The 23,225-nt window shown below is 39.0% G+C and overlaps 1 protein-coding gene across 2 annotated transcripts in view; it reads right to left on the reverse strand.

Moving 5' to 3' along the window:
- Positions 1–1,484: 1,484 nt before the first annotated feature.
- RNF144B (ring finger protein 144B) overlaps positions 1,485–23,225 on the reverse strand; it is a 178,504-nt gene continuing 156,763 nt past the window's right edge. For both annotated transcript variants that reach the window (XM_053600919.1, XM_053600918.1), the window contains exons 5-8: positions 14,819–15,023; positions 12,595–12,739; positions 8,305–8,394; positions 1,485–6,775 (exon numbers count right to left, since the gene is read on the reverse strand). In XM_053600919.1, coding sequence (XP_053456894.1) covers positions 6,635–6,775; positions 8,305–8,394; positions 12,595–12,739; positions 14,819–15,023 — 581 coding nt within the window. In that variant the 3' untranslated portion in view covers positions 1,485–6,634. The remainder of the gene's footprint in view (positions 6,776–8,304; positions 8,395–12,594; positions 12,740–14,818; positions 15,024–23,225) is intronic.

The following is a 23,225-nucleotide window of genomic DNA, read 5'->3' on the forward strand; positions in this document are numbered from 1 at the left end:
AGGCATGCATACGACACCCAGATAATTTTTCTATTTCTAGTAGAGAGGGAGGGGTCTGTCCTATGCTGAGGCTGATCTCAAACTCTTGGGCTCAAATGATCCTCCTGCCTCAGCCTCCTGGAGTGCCAGGATTACAGGCATGAGCCACTACACCTGCCAAAGATGTTGTTTAAGTTGCTTTTTAAAATTAAAATAATTTTAATTATTTTCCTGAGCTGGTTCATGCAAGATGTGGGTTTAAACTTTAGTTTTGCCGTTAACCTGCTTGATGACCATGTCACTTAGCCCCTGGGTCTCACCTCCCATGTATAGAGTTGGGGGTAGATACTAGTATCTACGCTCTCGAGTAGTGTGAAGAGCAGAAGGCAATGTTTGAAAATACTTTGCATACCATAAGACATTGTATAAACGCCAAGTTTTTACAATAAACCTTTCCCCCCAAATCATTGTGTTGATAGAAATTCTGTATTTGTCTCTCCACCTATTCCATTTTGATTGAGCATTAAATGAGACCACTATTTTGTACAATATTTCTTTGTGAAAAAAATGACATAAAGGACTTTTTTTAAATCTAAAAGGACAGTACATTTACTAAGGGGGGGAGGGTCATATTCCCCTTAACACTCAGAAGCTTGAAATGTATTTCAGGACTGCCCTGTCCTTGCCCTCTCTGCTTCTTTTGGGACAATTATCTGGCTAAAAACTGATCAACCATACTTATAGCCACAAACACACCCAACTCAATGGCTCCCTCCCCTCTAACCTCCCTAGTGAACAATATTTAGAAGCTCTTTGACTTTCAGGATTTCGCCCAATCCTCCTAAGCCTGACCTGAGATGGGGATGAAATGATAACCACCACACCACTATTCCAGAGCAGAGACAGGCCTAGAACTGAAGCCATCTCATTGCAAGTTGGGTGTCTGTCCCCAACATCACACCACCTGGATTGACAGAGGGCAGGGAAGACAGAGGACACTGCACGCTTGCTCTGTGCCCAGGGTGACATCAGACTTGCTGTCCCTCTCCCAGCACCCTGTTCACGTGCCCTCATGGTGCCAAAGTCCCAGGGCCAGGCTGGAATTCAGGACATGCCATGAAGGGCCGTATGTGATTTTTGGACTTGTTTGCTTTTAGTTAAATGAACTGGCTTGACTTCAATACATAAGTCCAGGCTGATCAGTAATTAGAATTCTTATAACTTACTCAAAAATACTTTCATGTTCATTTCATTCGAATGTGTTCAATAATATTAACTTTACCTACCCATCTACTTCACCCCCTCTCCCCCAAGAAAATATACCTCCTCAAATCATGCCAGGTCAAGGACCTATAAAATAAAATGACTAACATTATAATTTCCTTCTCATCAAAACTTGAATTCCAGGAAAAAAAGCAAAACTGAGGACAAATAAGGCACTGAAAAAATTAGAAATCATAAAGGTAGAAAATAGAATTCAAAGCACAACTTCTTTATTATACACATCAGAAATTAAGTGCTTTATTTAGAGACTCATTTCTAGATTCTGAAATTGCCAATCAGTTGATTTATTTAATGATAGGCCACAAATACATATTCGAGTACAAGTTGGCAATGTTAATAACATAGGAAAGGATTTGGATCTGAGTTAATGATCACTTTGAGTCTTGATTGTAAACATCAAAAGGAACCTGTGAGAATAAAATTTGTACTTGTAAGGGAGAGGCAAGCACATTGGTATTTGGGGTAAATATATAGATTCAGCCATAATTGTGGTTCCAACATTAGCAAGTCAGATGCACATCACCTTGTTATTTCTTTAATGAATCACCATCTATGCCCTGTCTTTCTCTAGTTGAACCCCAGGGAGCAATAGGACTTGACCTTAGGGGGTGCTGCTCTGCCCTTTGCTGTCAGAAACACCAAAACATAGACTTTAAATGATGATTTGGAACAATAAATTACTGTCTTACATTTACCTTGACTGATGCAGGTAATTGAGAGGGGAGCATGTTCCCTTGGGACTCACAGATTTGGGAGTGAAGGCAGGCTGAGAATTACTGGCTGATGCAAGAGGATTAACATACTTTCAAGCCAGCATTCTGCTTCTGGCTGCCACTTTCCAGTACTAGGACCTTTGTGGAGACATGAACGCAAAATGTTGCTTTCTCTATGAAATCAATCTAATATCTGTTCATTTTATCTCAAAGGATTGGTCTTTAAAGTTCTTTAGTTTATGTAAAAATATACAAACATAATTGCAATGAACAAATTATTTGAAGAAATTCATCTCTTTCATATAATGTCGAGTTGGATATTATCTTTGGGGTCTAAAGAAAAATAACACTCATCATCTAACAAATAAAAATAATTGAATTACTTAAAAATCTAATTATAAATCTAGTGATTTGGAGGAGCATTTATTAACTTACATTGCAACAAGTTTGCTGGTCAGGGCATTGTAAAATCACTGCTATATAAAATGGTTCACTCGCTATTTCTTTGGGAATGTGAATTTAAGTTTAGTAAACAATAACCACAGTTTAAAAATGAAATAATGGTGGTATTCTAGGAGATTATTAAGGACATTAACAGATCATAACCCAAGAATGTTTTAAAATGATCTTATTTCTTTGAAACTGAATGATAAAGCAACAAAATTTGAATAACTCAATTGTAAACCTTTGTACTCAGGTATCATTTCAGAAGCACATAACAAGTTAATAAAAAGGCATCAACGGTATAGGGCTTTCGGTTTTCCAGAAACACAGTGCTAGTTGTCAACTTACTCCTAGCACTCAACTTTTGGGAGTCCTGCCTTGAATACCAATCGAATGGAAATGACCTTAACGCTCTAATGTAAATCCTTTCTTAAAAATGGTAAAAAGCAAACATAAGGCCTTTAGTCCAACCTCTATTCTGCAGAACTGAAAGCTTTGACACCTGGCAGCAGTTTATATTAGAATAATCAAACACCCGTATGATTTATTATTTTTCCGGATAATGATCAATTACTGTCTACTGGCCACATGGAATATCACACAGACGAGAAAGACGGCCACAAATAAAGGCAGTACACTTGCCCTCTTTAAGAAAGTAGCAAGAATTATTTCCACACGTTTTGCAACCTAGGATTTAATAGTGATTTAGTTGGTTCTTGGAGGATAAAATTCAATGTGTCCTAGAATTGTGCAGCGTAACAAAGGTTAACACGCTTGATTTTCTGCTCACATTGGGGCTAGAGACTAAAACAGCTATTTTCCTTCCAAAGAATTAGAAAAATATAACATAACAGCACTTTCTTAAATACAGAACAACATTTCCTGGATCATGACTCAACATGAGATGTAATAGCCTATGGATATAAGTTGCAACAGCTTTAGAAAAATGTCATTCCTCTAAGGCATTTCTGAAATTGTCCTTAAAGCTACACACGCAGATATGATTCTGTACACATAAAGGCATCCATCTATGAACAGAAAGAAAAGTCTTTTAGAATCAGTGTGTGGGGAAAGCTAAAGGAACACATCCTTAGATTCCAAATAATTTTTAATAAAAAACTTGGGGCTCCTAGAAACAGTGATTTACATTCAAACAAACATGTAAATTCGCAAACCTGAAGAGGTAAGATTTTCATGATGCAGGCTATAAGAAAATTCACATGCAGTTATTGGTTTTTCAAAGGTCTCTTTCAAAATACAGATTTTAAGTCAAATACCCACGGCATGAACAAATAGGAGGCCTAAGATTCTAACATGTCTTTCCATATGGCTTTCTTCCTCACTTTCTCACCTAGTAAGAAGAGAAAATTTCCTAGAGGGGGGCAATGGGTAGGTGTTGTGCCAATATATCCCATGGGATATCTGGATAGTGGGTTATCACACCCAGATTACAATCTGTTGGCAGACTTTTGATTTCTGTTTCAAATGGACTGTGCGGTACTACACCAAACACAAAAAGATTTCTGCTGCCACATCCAAACATCCTTTATGCAGACCCATATTTCCTCTGAATACAGAAAGAGAATTACTAGGAAAGGATAAACTGGCAGACCAAGAAAGGAGATAAGGTTAATTCTTTCACTGGTCATTTATCTAAACCAAAAATATCAAACTCTGTTATCAAAGTTGTCAGCCCTCTCTTTCGTAAACAAAGTCTCTGGATCTGCATTCATCGTGCCCTGTGATGCACAAGAGATATGTTTAACCTATCAACCTGTTCCTGTTGTTTGTGACAATCTCACACGCATTTAGCTATTTAAGGAAGAAGTTACCATTTTTCAGGCACTTTTCAATATTTAAAAAAAAAATTAAATCCAATTATTTAAACTCGGTTTCACAAACCACCCCCCACTCCCTAGCTAGCCCTGCCACCCCAAGAAAGTAGTTAATTCTGTTATAATATCTCTGCAAAAAGGCAAATTCCTTCACAAATGCCAAGGAAATAGCATAGGTATTTTCTTCCATCTTTCCTCAAATTCTGGGAACTCTTCTTTTGATAACACAACATTTTAGAGTACTTGAAACAGCTCCTGTTGATTCTTTGTGGAACCAAATTTAGAGAGTTTACTAATGGAGGAGTACATTGCCACTGTCACATTCTTGTTACAAAAATCCAATTTCAGTTCAGTTCCTGTGATCCCCTGAGCAGTTATAGATGCCCTTTACCTGCAATGAGGCAGTAGGCTATGTGTGAGACAATGCAAATTAACTACTCAAATGTATCTACATTTATATTTGTACTATTATGAAATATACTGATACGAGGTTTTTTTTTCTGAAGTGTTTAGAGTTTCAAAGGGAAACAAAGACACTTAATATTACGAAATATCTAATAAATGATTAAAAATGATCTTGGTTGGTTGCCATTCAAAAGTTTTCCCAGAGTTCTGACCTATTGCTCTATACAAACTGTTAAGTAAAAATGTACATGACTGGTAGATGTATTACACATAACATCAGACATTGATATACACATGTAAACTGAAGTTCCTTAAATACACACATCCCCACTTAACATACATCCCATTACATAGGCAAAGTGTCATCTGGGATAGCAGCAATTAATCATCTAGTTACCCAGTTACCTCAAAAAATATCACAGGCCCTGAACAGTTCCTGATGTGGTATCCCTGGCTTCAAGAACTCTCCAGTAACATCTAGTGTAGGTCTCGTGAAGCACCAGGCAATTATACTATCCTGTCATTGGAGAAAAAGGTTTGTCTTTTCAAAACCTGTTTATTCAAATCGGACTAACAGTATATGTCACAATGAGGTGACATAAAACCAAAATATTTAATATATATAAAACATTTCCATTTTATTTCTCACATATTATTACTGTTTTATCAATGCCTTACATACATAGAGTATTCGAATTGTCCTAACAGATGCAGAAAGAGAATAATAAATTATACTGAGGAGAGCTGCTCTGAATTGTGTTTGAAAACATGTAAGTAACTTGATTATCTATCAGTGTTTTTACAAACAGAGATGGCATGATATCATCCTAAGTATAATTTTAAAAGAGTTATGAGTCTATACCCCTGGGTAAGTTATGAACTTACAACCAAAATTCACATATATAATATGCAAAACATCTTCAGGGTGATGTATACAACAAACCATTTTAGTCACAGAAGGCTTTTATGTAAACCTTTATTTTGTGTATACTATTGGTATACCCATGCATGCCCAATGGATAGAAATTCTAGGTATGCTGCAAGTCATCTGGATTTTAGATGTACCTACAGACTTTAATATTAACTCTAGACCTGTACTCTTAGGTCCAATTTTAAACCTGTTGGGTGTGTGAACACAGAGCCCAAGAATGTTCCCTGTTACCCATGACAAAGGTTTTGACCCTCTACCACTCTACCCATATTTTATATGAAACAATTTCATAGACCACAGCTACCAGCTTTATGAGATGGGTTGACGCCTTAGAAAAGTTACATTTGCCAAGGGAGAGGCACTAAATTAGACCATATTGTTTAACAAGCTGCAACCCTTTTACTGGGAAAGGACAACTCCCTCTGCACAGCAGTTTCTCCTGCTTAAAGCTGAGATCACACAAGGAGAAACCTATTGTGTTTCTGCCAAGTCATTGTAGGAACATTGGGAATAGCACACTCAGTAGCCAGCAGAGGCAGAACCACCATATCGACTCCTTATGATAAGCAGCCTGCTTTACAGCTCTGAGAATTTCTCCTTTTGCAGTCCTAACCATCCCTTCCTACGTTGGGTTTCCCCGGTGTCTCTCATGGTGGTCAAATCAACACAGAACAGAGTCTAGCTTCTCAGTTATCTTGTATGTTGCTAACCGTGACAACACGTTTATTATATCAAATGTTCACTCAGGTTCTTTGACTTTGGCTGGAAGTTGAAAGTCCAGTGGGATCCTTTGGATGATAAAATGATGATGTGTTAGTTCCTCTCAAGCAACCCCGAAGCTCCCAACATGCTCCATAGACACAGCCTGGACCACAGTGAGTCCAGACTTAGCCTTTTCTGACACAGAAGGCTGGCAGGCAGATTCAAAGTCTGGACACAGAGGCACTTCCAAAGTTTGGCAAGGAGAAGGAGGCAAGATCACTAAGAGGGGCTTTATCACTGTGCTGTCTCAGGACATCTGTGGTGCATGAACACGGAGACCTTTAGGTAGTAGATGGGTCATGCTTTTTCTTCTTGCCCCGACAAGACTTGCAGACACAACAGATTATACACGGGGAGGCCAGGAGTAACAAGGGAGACGTCACCAAGGCAATGATGCCCAAGCCTACAAGAATCCCCACCACCTGGAAATTTAGAAGAAAAGCATATTTCAGCAATTAAATCTTTCCATATGTATACTTATTCCAACTACATCATCCGCTGTGGACCGAATGTTGGTGCCCTGCTGCCCAAATTCATGTGTTGAAAGTCTAAATCCCCAAAGTGATGGCATCTGGCAATAGGACCTTTGGAAGTTAATTTAGGGCATAGGGGCAGGATCCTCATGATGGGATTAGTGCTTGTATAAGAAGTGACATCAGAGAGCTTGCTTCCTGCCTCTAGGCCTCCTATTATGTGAAGACATGGAAGAAATTGGCCATCTTGGAACCAGTGGGAGAGCCCTCACCAGGTTGCTACCTACACTTCAGATTTCTCAGCCTCTAGACAGTGAGAAATAAATTTCTGTTATTTGAGCTCCCTGTTTACAGTCAATTGGTATAGTAAGAATGACTAAGACACCACCTGAAGCATATAACACAGTTACATTTATATGGGAGCTATCAGCCAGTACCCAGCAATGGTCTGAACTGCATACAAACCAGGGACACACAAGGACTGACTTGACGGTGAGAATAAACCAAATGCTAACTGGAGCTGATGCAAGACCAATATAATAATGAATGTTCGCTCTCTTTCTACCTGAGTTTCCTCGACTGTACTGCTCTAGGGGTACTAATGAGGACTAGGATATTAGCATTTACACCATCAAAAAGAATGTAGCATTTAATAAATACAAAACATTATTAAAAATACACCATGACCCCCTCTGAACCTGCCACATAAACACACAATGGCATGAACAGAGGGATCCAAGCCTGGCGGGTGCTCACTGGGTTTTAGAGCACTGCCTTGGATAGCTAATATGCCTTAAAGGGATTTTTAAATTTTTTTATTAAATAACTGTATACATTAATTTATTTATGAGGTACAATGTGCTGATTTTATATACAATTTGGAATGCTTATATCAAACTGGTTAACATAGCCTTCACCTCACTTACTTAATTATTGTGTTAAGACATTTATACTCTACACTTAACAGATTTGACATGTACCCTTGCAATATGCACCATAGGTGTGATCCCACTAATTACCCTTCCTCTATCCAACCTCCCCTTTTCCCTACCTTCCCCCTCCTCTTCCCGCCTTCATCTTGGGCTATAGTTGTGTTTTATTGTTCATTTGAAAGTATGGGTGGTTATATATTGGTTTCATAATAGTACTGAGTACACTGGATACTTTTTCTTCCATTCTTGAGATACTTCACTAAGAAGAAAGGGATTTAGATGGGAGAATGCCCACCTACACTCTGCAGGTCACTCTTAACTGCTTGGCTGCCCTGGTGCCCTGTGCCCCCAACTGTCCTCAAGGAGATTGTACTCGTGAATTCAGGTGGCTGCCCCATTACTTTTCTCTATCCCCACCCCAGAACCCTCCAGAACCTCCCATGCTGGCAAGAATAAGTAGGGAATAGAGTGGGAAGCATGAAGAGCTGGGCTGTTTAAGCCATCACAATGCTGGTTTATGTCATGCTCCTTTGAAGGTCAGAGTACCTGTGTTCGGTTCCACATCACTGATGCTCTCGAGTGGCCGAGTTTATTCCTGCATGGTCCTTTGTCATAATGTCTGAGGAAAATGTCATTCTGAAAAACAGAGAGAGCAGTTTCAGTAATCAGTTCACCTAGTGGAAGCAAGCCTATGAATTCCAAGCCCATCATCTTTAGGATATCTGAGTAGTTTTGCAAGTCACTGAGTGAAAACATCATAATTAATGTGACTCTTGATTCATTCTATGAAAAAGAGTAATGACTTGACCAATTATCTTGGAACAGTGGCTCTGGTAGAGGCATGATGGGAATGAGAAGGCCACAAGAGAGGTGGCTGGAAGTCATGAGAGAGGCGGCAAACCAAGAGAGAGAAAATGAGGATGGGTGAAGAAGAGGAAGTTATAGTCATGAGATATCAAAAGAGCAAATAACTAGATGGAGAAACGGTGAGAAGAAATCACAGAGGAGGGGAAAGCAAATGGGTAGAAAGAAGGCCGTGCCTTTGTCAAGAGAAACGTCAACAGAGATGGATTTTTTGGGGGAAGATGGTTAAGTTTGAACACGTTGAACTTGAGAGAAGTTGAGGCATCAAAACAGTACTATTTAAAAGCAGTTCATTACATAGATCTGAATTGTGAAGAAATGACTTGGGCCTCAGTACACACAGGATGGAAAAAACCATAGGAGAGACTGCGATTACTTAGGGAGAGGTATAGACTGAGAAGCAAAGAGGCTTTAATTATGGTTGGGGGGGGGGAGCAGAAAGAGGGAAGGAGGGAAGGGGGTGGGGCCTTGGTGTGTGTCACACTTTATGGGGTCAAGACATGATTGCAAGAGGGACTTTACCTAACAATTGCAATCAGTGTAACCTCGCTTATTGTACCCTCAATGAATCCCCAACAATAAAAAAAAAAAAAGAATGGATTAATAAATTGTGGTATATGTATACCATGGAATATTATGCAGCCTTAAAAAAGATGGAGACTTTACCTCTTTTATGTTTACATGGATGGAGCTGGAACATATCCTACTTAGTAAAGTATCTCAAGAATGAAGAAAAAAATATCCAATATCAGTACATTATGAAACCAATTTATAATCACTCATTTCATATGAAGAACAGATCACAACTATGGCCCAAGATGAAGGAGGGAGGAGGGGGGGTTGGGAGGGGAGGGGGTAGGTCAGATCAAGGGAGGATGAATGGTGGGATCACATCTACAGTGCATAATGCAAGGGTACACCTCGGATCTATTAAGCATAGAGTATAAATGTCTTAACAATTGAGTAAACAAGATGAGGTATACATTAACCAGTGTGATGTAAACGTTCCTAATTCTGTATGAAATCAACACATTGTACCCCATAAATGCATTAATGTATACAGGATTTATGTGTTTATGATTAAAAAAAAAAAAAAAAGAATGGATCAAGGAAGAGCCTGGAAAGGGAACTGAGATTTGGCCAGAAAGGTAGATGAGAAACCAGCAGAGACAGGATCACTGAAATGGAAGGGGTCAAGATGTCAAATGGAGCAGAGAATCTCAGTAAGATACAGATGGGTATCAACAGTATCTCTTAACCGACTCTCTCTCTTTCTCATTCATTCATTCATTTCTCAAATCCACTGGATTTTACTGGTAAGAACCCCCTCAAACCTAGGAAAGAATGCAGTCAGGGTTTGACTCTGTGGCAGTCCAAGCACATTGCAATGACTGGGAGATAGCACATGTCAACAGCAAGAGGTGAGGAGGCTTTTCTGAAGCTGGGCTTCTACGGGAAGGAGAAATAGAGGGGTAGTAAGGAAAAGAGGTAGGCTTGAAAAAAGGTTAATTCATATTTAAGTGGGACACAGTTGAATGCATAGATATGTTCAGAGAGAAGAGAGTGGAAGTTGACATCACAGGAGAGAGAAGGGATAAGTAAGTAAAAGGAACAAGTATCCAAGGTAGAAATGGGAAAAGGATTCCAAGGCAGATGACTGAGAATATCTCGTCCTCTGAAACTGCAGGGATGAGGATCAAGGCAGAAACAAACTCACGCTCCAGCAACACTCAAAAATCTATTTGGTGTCTGCCTCATGCTTAGATTTTAGACAACACCAATCACCCCATTCCTGGCCCCACAGTATCAGACTTTCCTATAAACAGAGATCAACAGCACCATCTGATGCAGAACTCCACTTGCCTAGAGAAAAACATCATTACTAACAAGCCAATGCCTCTGGGTAAAACAGAGAAAATGGGATCTTGAAACACAGTGACCAGAAAAAGATGTTTCAACATTTGAAGTCCGCGCATCCAGCCATTTAACATCTGCACCATTTCATCTCAAGTACCAGAACAGTACGAGTGACAGAACAGTGTGTTCTTTGCAATGCCATCCCCCAAACATGTTTCAGCCAAAGGACGGCGATCTGGTGCACATATTTATTCCTTTATACTTTGGTCTCCTAAAGAGAACCTCATGGGCTCAGTCTCCCTGTGGATATGAACTCAATTAATATTCTGGTTAAACCTGAAGGAAAACAAAAAATATTTCTTTTTCATTTTTAATGTATGTGTGGCATATAATCAGTTATATCCTCATCCAGAATATCACTCATTTAAAATTATATGTCTTAAATATAAAATGTAATTTTAATTCAAAAAGCTACAATAAATTGGGCAGCACCTGTGGCTCAAAGGAGTAGGGCACCAGCCCAATATGCCAGAGGTGGCGGGTTCAAACCCAGCCCGACCAAAAACTGCAAAAAAAATTAAATAAAAAGCTACAATAAATCAATTTTTAAAAAATGAAAATTATTTCTTTCTACCTGAGCCAAACTTCTACACTCTAAAAATATCCATTTTCTTATTCCTGTAAGGAGATGCTTATCTTCAAATGCTGAGATCAAGCTGATTAAAATTCTTATTCATTCATGTCATCTTAAATAACTTATCTAATTTCCAGTTAAAAATCAGGCATGTGGTGGCCAGTAGACATCACATATTAGCTTCATGTTCACCAGGTGTTTCTGATACGAAAGCACCACACAAATCAAATTAAAGCAAACCAAGTGACAAAAATGAAAAGCTGAGAAAATAATGGCAACTCAACCATGATGGAGGGATTATACTGATACGGACATACTTTATAGGTCCAAACTGCCAAAATAAGGAATATCTATAAACAACTTATGCTATGCTCAACTTTAAAAGACCAGAATGGGAGTATGACATCAGCAAGCCTTCAGACCACATTTTAACTCTGAAGTTACCACTGTCCTTCATACAAGGATGAATGAAGATGCACCTAAATTTGAGGAGACCTGCTTTGTGAATGGTGAGGGAAAATAATGATTAGGCCAAACCCCTAGATCTGGAAAGGGAGCATTGACAAAAAAGAAGCAATACCACTGTCACGCTAATGAATGAGAAAGAGAGAAAGAGAAGAGAGTTAGTTAAGAAATACCACTGATTCGAATAGTTTTATTCCTTTACATTCAAAAAGAAGAAAACAACCCACTAGTGGTAGACAGAATAATTTTCCCCCTAAAGATGTCCACAGCCTGACCCCCAGAACTTTGAATATGTTACCATGTGGGTGCGATTAAATGGAAGACCTTGAGATGGTAGGATTATCTTATGTTATCCAGATGGGCTCAATCTAATCACATGGGCTATTAAAGACTGTGTGCTTTTCCTAGCTGTGGTGAGAGGGAGCCATGACTATGGAAGAAGGGCCTGAGAGATGTAATATTGCTGGCTTTGAAGATGGAGAAAGGGAGCCACAAGCCAAGGAAAGCAGGCAGCCTCTAACAGGTAGACAAGGCAAGAAAACCAATTCTGCTTTGGAGCTCCCAGGAAGGAATATTTCAACATTTGAAGTCTGCGTATCCAGCCATTAATTTTAACCCAGAAAGAACTATGTCAGACTTCCAATGTGCAGAACTATAACATAATAAATTTGCATTGTTTTAACACATTAAGTTTGTGGCAATTCATAACAACAGCTATATAAAACTAAAACACTAATAATTATCTCCATAATAGAGTAAGACAATGTTCCCAAAGTAAGGCATACCCCTAAAAAAAAAGCTTGCCTTTAAAACTAAAGTGATGCACCTAGGGTAATCAGAAGAGGTTTTTATAGATATCTAAAGTGGCAGGGTTAGGAAGTCTCGTTAAGAAAAATAAATTCCTTCTGCAGGACAAAAGTAACCTATATTTTATCGCACACCCTCTAGGATACTGGCTGTGTTTGGATACAGTATAAGAAAGACCATATGATAAAACTCTCGCAGGTGGAACTTACATCCAGGTTCTGGAGACAGTACCAGCAAAATGTGTGCTTGCAGTTCTTACACATCATCTGAGCACAGCCTTCGTTGCGTTCGATATAAACCCGGCAGACTGGGCACTGCTTAATGGGGGCTTCTGCATCTGTCCCAAAGAGGGCCCTAGAAAACAAAATGGATGAGAAATTGCATTTAGCTCATGGTCATGAACAGGGATAAACTCTTAATACCTATGCTTAACTTATGTCCAAAGAACACAGTATGGGTAAACAGGAGAGACAGAGATTATTAGAGGTGCAGGTAACTCAAGAAGGAATCTTTTGTTTTGGCTTTGAGTAAATTTTATAATTACACTTTCCACAGCTGACTTAACTCATTATTTTTTCAAATATTTCATTTCCTGAGCACACATTGCCTGAATAAGAAGTGCAAAGAGTTGGCTATGGAAGAGAGAAATTAGCTTAGGATCCAAACCAGGCATAGATAAATCTATCTGATGGTTTGTTCATTAAGCAAATGGAGAAGGGAGCCTCAGTGGTCAATACTTTAAAATAAATGTCCAATATTACTGAAAAGACCTTCTCCGAACACATGAATAGACCAGTACAAGCTCACAGAGTAAAGGGGCAAAGAAAAGAAGTAGTTACACAAATTGGAGTGGGAGGGAAGGACCAATAGCACTGGGCTACATTTGAGCTACTGTGCCTCTAAATGACCACCAGCACACAGAGACATCCAATTCACAAAGTGTCGTCAGGTCTATTATTGGATGTGGTACCAGCAATAACCTTCTATCTTCTATACTGGTGAGATAGTCAGTACAGATTGAGCATCTCTAATTCCAAAAATCCCAAATCCCCAAATCAAAAACTCTTTAGGTTCTGACATGAAGCTAAAAAAAAAAAAAAACCAGAAGAAGAAGAAGAAAAAGCTCAGTGAAGTATTTTAGATTTTGGATTTTTGCTTTAGGAATATTTAACTGCTAAGTGTATAGTGCAAATATTCTAAAATCTGAAAAAAATATGAGATCTAAAACATTTCTAGCCCCAAGCATTTCAGATAAGGGCTTCTCAATGTGTATCTTAATTCCTTGTTGTTTTTAGAATGAGAAACGGACTGGTAGAGGCTGAGTGATTTGCATGAGGACACACAGGTACCAAGTGGCAACGTCAATCCCCTCTCTTCTGCGTCCTTCACACTACACCGTGATCCCAGCAAGCTTACTGCTGTGGGAGTGACAATGCAGGCAGCACTGGTTAAAGTCTGGCTACCAGGGCACATGATCGCCGTATGCATCAGATCTTCCTTTCTCTTGATTTGCTTGTTCTGAGATTGGAATGCAGCAACATAACAAGGTAGCATAAGTATTCCAAAGACTGGTTCTACACACTCTGAGGGCACTGGGAGATTAAGCCAACTGGAATACAACACTGGTATTTTGTTCTTGCCATGAAGAACAGCCATAGCCTCAAGCAAAGCAAGGGGTCAAACACAGAGGTCTCTCATTCTGGGCCCTGCCTCTGCCATAAAAACCTACTGTTCTAAAAGGTACGGATTTAACTGCTTCTCATCATAACACAATCTTGACCTTGGCACTGTCTTTTCGGAACATAAAGTATTAAGAGAGAATACTCTTAATACTCTCTCTCCCTATATCACCTAAGAATTTAAGACTGTACTCCACTGTAGGGGTGTTGTTTCTACTGCTGTGTTCTTTCTGATATGATTGGCACACTTCACGAACTGGCAATTTAGTCAGGTAAGAAAATAATCTATCTCACTTAGCAAGCAAAAAGAACAAGATATGCCAATGGTAGCCAGACATGGCATCTCCATAAATAGCTGAGGACAAACCATGACTTCCTACTGAGAATTAGTAGACCATTGTACCTCTCTACCCCAAGAGAATATAAAACCCATGCAAACTCTAATTATAGCAAAATCTGGAAGATTTTAGAATCCCTCTTAGAAATGCTTTTTTTGCTATTCTTTGTGAACAACTTACCAATGCTTACACATTTCTCAGGGAAGTTCTGCAAGAAAATGACCAATCTCTAAATATCATTATAAACTAACTCCTTCTTCAAGCAATATATGTTGAGTTTCTAAGACAGTGGTTCTCAACCTTTCTAAGGCCATGATGTATTTTCATTGTTACAAAGGGGTCACAACCCACAGGTTGAGAATCGCTGTTCTAAGAGAACTAGCAAATAATCCCAAAGACAAAGTTTTCCTTCTTACCTGTTCTCTGTTGGCAGGGCAATAGGCTGATTGTCTCTACAGGAGACCTCTGCGTGCCAAGCATCCTTGCAACATGAGCAGAATTTCAGGTGGCAAGAAGGGCATTCCACCAGCACAGGCTGTCCTGGGTCACGCGATACAACAGAGCACACTGTGTGACAGTCTGCGACAGGACACCACGTTCGATAGGGGTCCAGGTGAACCTCTAAGGTGTAAAGAAAGAAAATGTAATGGCCTATCTGCCTTTGATTCAAGCTTGAGGATTTCACCCCTTCATTTATTCTCTTTTACAGACTAAGATTTATGGAAGGACAACACATGTACAACCAAAGGTGATGGTTTCTCCTATCAGTCTTCATAATGGATCCAAAACTGCCGTCCACAGGGTTGCACAGCCTTGCCTCATTCTTCAAAGTAGGTATTAATGGAAGTATCTACTAAGGTCACAGCCACCTTTATGAACAGATGACAAATGTTCCTTCTAACCCAAACGTGAACTTTTAAAAAATATTTTTCACCTTTGAGAACTAAAAATAGGCAAAAATCTCAAGGCCTTTCTACAATTATTTGGATACTATCTTGGAAGAAAATGGAACATAAAGAACCAAAGTGGGGGTGGGGAAGATATTTTTCACAAAAAGATTTTATCCTTTTGGTCAATGAGGAATAAGTTGGGAAGTTTCTTTCTTGTATCACAGGAAATTAAAGAACAATGAAGAATCAAAACAGTTTAGGGACTGAACAGTTTATGGTGTGGCTTAGCCCAGAGCTCAGACTACCTGTCAGTCTGACTATTCTTTGGCCTTACCAATAATGTGCTAGTTGGTAACATGTAAAAGGCCCACATGCTCTAAAAGCAAAATGTAGGGACCTTCACAGGCCATAAAATGATAGTCGGTCATACCACTTTGGCTAGGTCCATATGACATACAAGAAAGAAGATAGTGTTGGAGGGTTGACAAATATGTATTCAAGTATTTCCATATCTTTCTTAGTTTTCCCTTTTCTGTTCAGTAACAATCCTCATGTTTTTTCCATATGATATGACTTTTAAGGAAACATACCATGTAAAAAATAATGTCATTTGAGGGATAAAATAGCCTTTTTTTTCCCTTCTGAATATATTTTGCAAATTTTGAACTGCTAAGATTCTATTTTTAAAAATCCTAGGGGTTGGAAGTGTTTGCTCATTCCTGTAATCCTAGCACTCTGGGAGGCCAAGGTGGGTGGATTGCCTGAGCTCACAAGTTCAAGACCAAAGACCAGCCTGAGCAAGAATGAGACCCTGTTTATACTAAAAATAGAAAACTAGCCGGGCATTGTGGCAAGCACCTGTAGTCCCAGCTACTCAGGAGGCTGAGGCAGGAGGATCACTTGGGCCCAGAAATGTGAGGTTGCAATGAGCTATGATCTTGCCACTGCACTCTAGCCAGGGAAAGAGAGTGAGACACGTATATACTCTGTGTGTGTGGGTGTGTGTATTTTTAACATTTCCAGAAGAATTGTGTAGAAGAAATACAATACTTACCCTTGAGTAAAAGGCAGGGAGGTGGGAAAGAGGCAAAAATTTACCTTATAACTAAACTACTTTTATAAATTTTTAAAACCAGTTTTAAAAAGCTACTTTTGATCTGGGATATGAACAATAAAGTAATAAAATAATTGTGAAACTAGGTTGTCCCCTGGAAAATCATTTCCTTTTATATCATTGAAACATGTTCACATTTCCCCTTTGTTTCACATTCTCCTCATATGTCTAATTCTCATCCCATGCTTTTCCTTTCATCTAAAAAAATCTCTTCTTTACCAAGCAGCAACCTATCTATTCCTGAAGGAACTATTTTCTATTATGTGCTTGACTTAATTTGGGGGTCACAGAATCAGCATCTTGTTAGTTGCTGCTCTCTGCTCATTTCATGGAGATGCCCCTTCTCTCTTTAGACTGTAGGCAAGGCTGTTTCTTATTCTATTTATGTGCTCCAATTTACCTGACACAGTGATAGTTTGTTGTCTATTGATTTAAAGCAGTAATTTCTGGTGTTTCGAAGGCAAACCCTTCTGCAAACAATTAACTTAAAATACATCCACTAATATTACCATCTTGAATTGCCTTACATTGGAATGATTTTTCTTTTCTTTTTTTTTTTTTAACTTTTTTTTTTTATTTTTTATTGTTGGGGATTCACTGAGGGTACAATAAGCCAGGTTACACTGATTGCAATTGTTAGGTGAAGTCTCTCTTGCAATCATGTCTTGCCCCCATAAAGTGTGACACACACCAAGGCCCCACCCCCCTCCCTCCTTCCCTCTTTGTTTCCGCCCCCATAACCATAATTGTCATTAATTGTCCTCATATCAAAATTGATACATAGGATTCATGCTTCTCCATTCTTGTGATGCTTTACTAAGAATAATGTCTTCCACGTCCATCCAGGTTAATACAAAGGATGTAAAGTCTCCATTTTTTTTAATGGCTGAACAGTATTCCATGGTCTACACATACCACAGCTTGTTAATCCATTCCTGGGTCGGTGGGCATTTAGGCTATTTCCACATTTTGGCGATTGTAAATTGAGCTGCAATAAACAGTCTAGTACAAGTGTCCTTATGATAAAAGGATTTCTTTCCTTCTGGGTAGATGCCCAGCAATGGGATTGCAGGATCAAATGGGAGGTCTAGCTTGAGTGCTTTGAAGTTTCTCCATACATCCTTCCTGAAAGGTTGTACTAGTTTGCAGTCCCACCAGCAGTGTAAAAGTGTTCCGTTCTCTCCACATCCACGCCAGCATCTGCAATTTTGAGATTTTGTGATGTGGGCCATACTCACTGGGATTAGATGATATCTCAGGGTTGTTTTGATTTGCATTTCTCTAATATATAGAGATGATGAACATTTTTTCATGTGTGTGTTAGCCATTTGTCTGTCGTCTTTAGAGAAAGTTCTATTCATGTCTCTTGCCCATTGATATATGGGATTGTTGGCTTTTTTCATGTGGATTAATTTGAGTTCTCTATAGATCCTAGTTATCAAGCTTTTGTCTGATTGAAAATATGCAAATATCCTTTCCCATTGTGTAGGTTGTCTCTTTGCTTTGGTTATTGTCTCCTTAGCTGTACAGAAGCTTTTCAGTTTAATGAAGTCCCATTTGTTTATTTTTGTTGTTGTTGCAATTGCCATGGCAGTCTTCTTCATGAAGTCTTTCCCCAGGCCAATATCTTCCAGTGTTTTTCCTATGCTTTCTTGGAGGATTTTTATGGTTTCATGCCTTAAATTTAAGTCCTTTATCCATCTTGAATCAATTTTTGTGAGTGGGGAAAGGTGTGGGTCCAGTTTCAGTCTTTTACATGTAGACATCCAGTTCTCCCAACACCATTTATTGAATAGGGAGTCTTTCCCCCAAGGTATGTTCTTGTTTGGTTTATCAAAGATTAGGTGGTGGTAAAACGTTAGTTTCATTTCTTGGTTTTCAATTCGATTCCAAGTGTCTATGTCTCTGTTTTTATGCCAGTACCATGCTGTCTTGACCACTATGGCTTTGTAGTACAGATTAAAATCTGGTATGCTGATGCCCCCAGCTTTATTTTTGTTACAGAGAACTGCCTTAGCTATATGGGGTTTTTTCCGGTTCCATACAAAACGCAGAATCATTTTTTCCAAATCTTGAGAGTACGATGTTGGTATTTTGATAGGAATGGCATTGAATAGGTAGATTGCTTTGGGAAGTATAGACATTTTAACAATGTTGATTCTTCCCATCCATGAGCATGGTATGTTCTTCCATTTGTTAATATCCTCTGCTATTTCCTTTCTGAGGATTTCATAGTTTTCTTTATAGAGGTCCTTCACCTCCTTCGTTAGGTATATTCCTAGGTATTTCATTTTCTTTGAAACTATGGTGAAGGGAGTTGTGTCCTTAATTAGCTTCTCATCTTGACTGTTACTGGTGTATACAAAGGCTACTGACTTGTGGACATTGATTTTATATCCTGAAACATTACTGTATTTTTTGATGACTTCTAGGAGTCTTGTGGTTGAGTCTTTGGGGTTCTCTATGTATAAGATCATGTCGTCAGCAAAGAGGGAGAGTTGGACCTCCTCTGTTCCCATTTGGATTCCCTTGATTTCCTTGTCTTGCCTAATTGTATTGGCTAGAACTTCCAGCACTACGTTGAATAGTAAAGGTGACAGAGGACAACCTTGTCCGGTTCTAGTTCTAAGAGGAAAAGCTTTCAGTTTTACTCCATTCAGTAAAATATTGGCTGTGGGTTTGTCAAAGATAGCTTCAATCAGTTTTAGAAATGTGCCACCTATGCCTATATTCTTCAGTGTTCTAATTAGAAAAGGATGCTGGATTTTATCAAATGCTTTTTCTGCATCTATTGAGAGGATCATGTGATCTTTATTTTCGCCTCTGTTAATATGGTGGATAATGTTTATAGACTTGCGTATGTTAAACCAGCCTTGCATCCCTGGGATGAAGCCTACTTGATCATGATGAATGACTTTTTTGATGATAAGCTGTAATCTATTGGCTAGGATTTTGTTGAGAATTTTTGCGTCTATGTTCATGAGTGAGATTGGTCTGAAATTCTCCTTTTTGTTTGGGTCTTTTCCTGGTTTTGGTGTCAGGGTGATGTTTGCTTCATAGAATGTGTTGGGGAAGATTCCTTCTTCCTCAATTTTTTGGAATAATTTCTGCAGTCCAGGAATAAGCTCTTCCTTGAAGGTTTGATAGAATTCTGGAGTGAAGCCATCTGGACCAGGGCATTTTTTGGTTGGAAGCTTTTTTATTGTTTCTTTGATCTCAGTGCTTGAAATTGGTCTGTTCAGGAGCTCTATTTCTTCCTGGCTGAGTGTAGGGAGAGGGTGTGATTCAAATATTGATCCATTTCTTTCACATTGTCAAATTTCTGGGCATAGAGTTTCTGGTAGTATTCAGAGATGATCACTTGTATCTCTGTGGGATCGCTGTTATTTCCCCTTTATCATTTCTGATTGAGGTTACTAGAGATTTTACTTTTCTATTCCTCGTTAGTCTGGCCAATGGTTTATCTATTTTATTTATTTTTTCAAAAAACCAACTCCTTGTTTCATTAATTTTCTGAATGATTCTTTTGTTTTCAATTTCATTGATCTCTGATTTGATTTTGGAGATTTCTTTTCTTCTACCGAGTTTAGGCTTAGATTGTTCTTCTTTTTCCAATTCCATAAGATCTCTTGTGAGATTGTTGATGTGCTCTCTTTCTGTTTTTTGAATGTAGGCATCTAAAGCGATGAATTTTCCTCTCAAAACTGCTTTTGCAGTATCCCACAGGTTTTGGTAGCTTGTGTCTTCATTGTTGTTATGCTCAAGGAAGTTAATGATTTCCTGTTTTATTTCTTCCTGCACCCATCTGTTATTCAACAGAAGATTATTTAATTTCCATGCCTTTGCGTGGGGTCGAGCATTTTTGTTAGAGTTGAGTTCCACCTTTAGTGCCTTATGGTCTGGGAAGATACAAGGTAAAATTTCAATTCTTTTGATTCTGTTGATATTTGTTTTGTGTCCTAGGATATGATCAATTTTGGAGAATGCTCCATGGGGTGATGAGAAGAATGTATATTCTTTATCTTTGGGATGGAGTGTTCTTTATGCGTCTATCAAGCACAGTTGTTCTAGGGTCTCATTTAAATCTCTTATATCCTTGTTTAATTTCTGTTTAGAGGATCTGTCCAGCTCTGTAAGAGGAGTGTTAAGGTCCCCTGTTATTATGGTATTATCAGATACCATATTGCTCAGACTGAGTAAGGTCTGTTTCAAGAATCTGGGAGCATTTAAACTGGGTGCATAAATATTTAGAATTGAAATGTCTTCTTGTTGTATTTTTCCCTTGACCAATATAAAGTGACCATCTTTGTCTTTTTTTACTTTAGTTGCTTTAAATCCACATGTATCTGAAAATAAGATTGCAACTCCTCTTTTCTTTTTTTTTGTAGAGACAGAGTCTCACTTTATGACCCTCTGTAGAGTGCCGTGGCCTCACACAGCTCACAGCAACCTCTAACTCCTGGGCTTAAGCGATTCTCTTGCCTCAGCCTCCCCAGCAGCTGGGACTACAGGCGCCCGCGACAACGCCCGGCTATTTTTTGGTTGCAATTTGGCCGGGGCTGGGTTTGAACCCGCCACCCTCGGTATATGGGGCCGGCGCCTTACCGACTGAGCCACAGGCGCCGCCCGCAACTCCTCTTTTCTTCTGAATTCCATTTGCCTGAAAAATTGTCTTCCAACCCTTGACTCGGAGCTTTAATTTGCCTTTTGAAGCCAGGTGTGTTTCTTGCAGACAGCAAATGGATGACTTGTGTTTTTTAATCCAGTCAACCAATCTATGTCTCTTCAGTGGGGAATTCAAGCCCTTAACATTTATTGAGATAATTGATAAGTGTGGTAGTATTCTATTCATCTTATTTTGTGAGAGTCCATTGCTTAGTTTTATCTTTTGCATCAGTGTGGAGGTTAGGTTCTGTCCTTTAATTTCTGAGTTCTTACTTTGCTGTTGATCCATGGTGGTGGTTAGTGTGCAGAACAGGTTGAAGTATTTCCTGTAGAGCTGGTCTTGTTGTGGCGAATTTCCTCAATGTTTCTATATCCATAAATGATTTGATTTCTCCGTCAATTTTGAAGCTTAGCTTAGCAGGGTACAGAATTCTGGGCTGGAAATTGTTCTGTTTAAGTAGATTAAAGGTAGATGACCATTGTCTTCTTGCTTGGAAAGTTTCATTAGAGAAGTCTGAGGTCACTCTGATGGATTTGCCCCTGTAGGTCAACTGGCGCTTACTCCTGGCAGCTTGCAGAATCTTTTCTTTTGTCTTGACTTTGGACAGGTTCATCACAATGTGTCTTGGAGAAGCTCGGTTAGAGTTGAGGCGACCTGGGGTCCGATAGCCCTCTGAAAGCAGTGTGTCAGAATCTTTGGTGATATTTGGGAAATTTTCTTTTATAATATTCTCTAGTATGGCTTCCATTCCTCTGGGGCATTCTTCTTCCCCTTCTGGAATTCCTATAACTCGTATGTTGGAACGCTTCATAAAGTCCCATAATTCTGACAGTGAACGTTCTGCTTTCTCTCTCTTCTTTTCTGCCTCTTTAACTATCTGAGTTATCTCAAAAACTTTGTCTTCTACCTCTGAAATTCTTTCTTCTGCATGGTCTAACCTGTTGCTGATACTTTCCATTGCATCTTTAAGTTCCCTAATTGACTGCTTCAGTTCCTTCAGCTCTGCTATATCCTTTTTATATTCTTCATATCGTTCATCTCTTATTTGATTCTCCTTTTGAATTTCCTTTTGGTTATTTTCCACTTTATTAGCAGTTTCCTTCATTGTTTCCATCATTTCTTTCATTGTTTTCAACATGTGTATTCTAAGTTCCCTTTCTGTCATTCCTAACATTTCTTTATAGGTGGAATCCTCTGCAGTAGCTACCTCATGGTCCCTTGGCGGGATTGTTCTGGACTGGTTCTTCATGTTGCCTGGAGTTTTCTGCTGATTCTTCCTCATGAGTGGTTTCTTTTATCTGTTTCCTTGCCCTAATTTTCCTTTCACTTCCTCTTGCTCTCGTGCCTGTGGACTAAGGGTTACAGGACCAGAAGGGTGAGAAGGTTGAAGAGCAAAAAAGGGATGAAAGAAAGGAGGACCGTGTGATAAGAAAAAAAAGAAAAATAGAGAAAGGAGAGGGGGTGGGTAAAAGGAATATTGACAAAAAGAAGCGAGGCACAGAAAGAGGGAGACAGAGCAATATAGGTGTACAGTAGGGTACTTTGATAAAACCTTAAAAAAAAAAACCACCTTCTGGGGGTGCCCAGTTGGGTGGTTCCCTTGAGGTCAGCAGCTCTTTGCTAACCTGATCAGACACAGTACCCCACCTCCACCAAGTAGAGAGGAAAGACAAAAATGCTATAAATCAAACCAAAACAAGCAAACAGAAAACTTTACGGGATAAAATTGGGTGGAAAACCAAATAATAGCGGTAGAAACACTAACAAAAATGAAGTTCTAATTATTGAAATAGGCAGCAATAGGAAATTATAATTAAACTAGAAAAATTGAGAAAGAAAAAGGATCTGTATGGAAAAGGTTGAACTTAAACAAAACAACAATCAACAACATCAAAATAAACAAAAAAAACCAACCAAACCAAAAAAAAAAAAAAAAAAACACAACCAAAAACAAAGCAGTATGTATATGTTATTGAATATTGTCTGGGCAACACGTGGTCTTCTGGGGTATGAGATGTTAATCACAGTTCTGATATGACTGGAGGCTGCTAGTTTCTCAAACCCCAGCAGGTAGACACCCTAAATCTCTCTTCAGCCCAGTTAAAAGGGCACTTTGAACTTGTTCACTTGCTGAGCAGAAGCTTTCCGAGGGA

The sequence above is a fragment of the Nycticebus coucang genome, chromosome 9, assembly GCF_027406575.1.
Source record: "Nycticebus coucang isolate mNycCou1 chromosome 9, mNycCou1.pri, whole genome shotgun sequence".
NCBI lineage: Eukaryota > Metazoa > Chordata > Mammalia > Primates > Lorisidae > Nycticebus > Nycticebus coucang.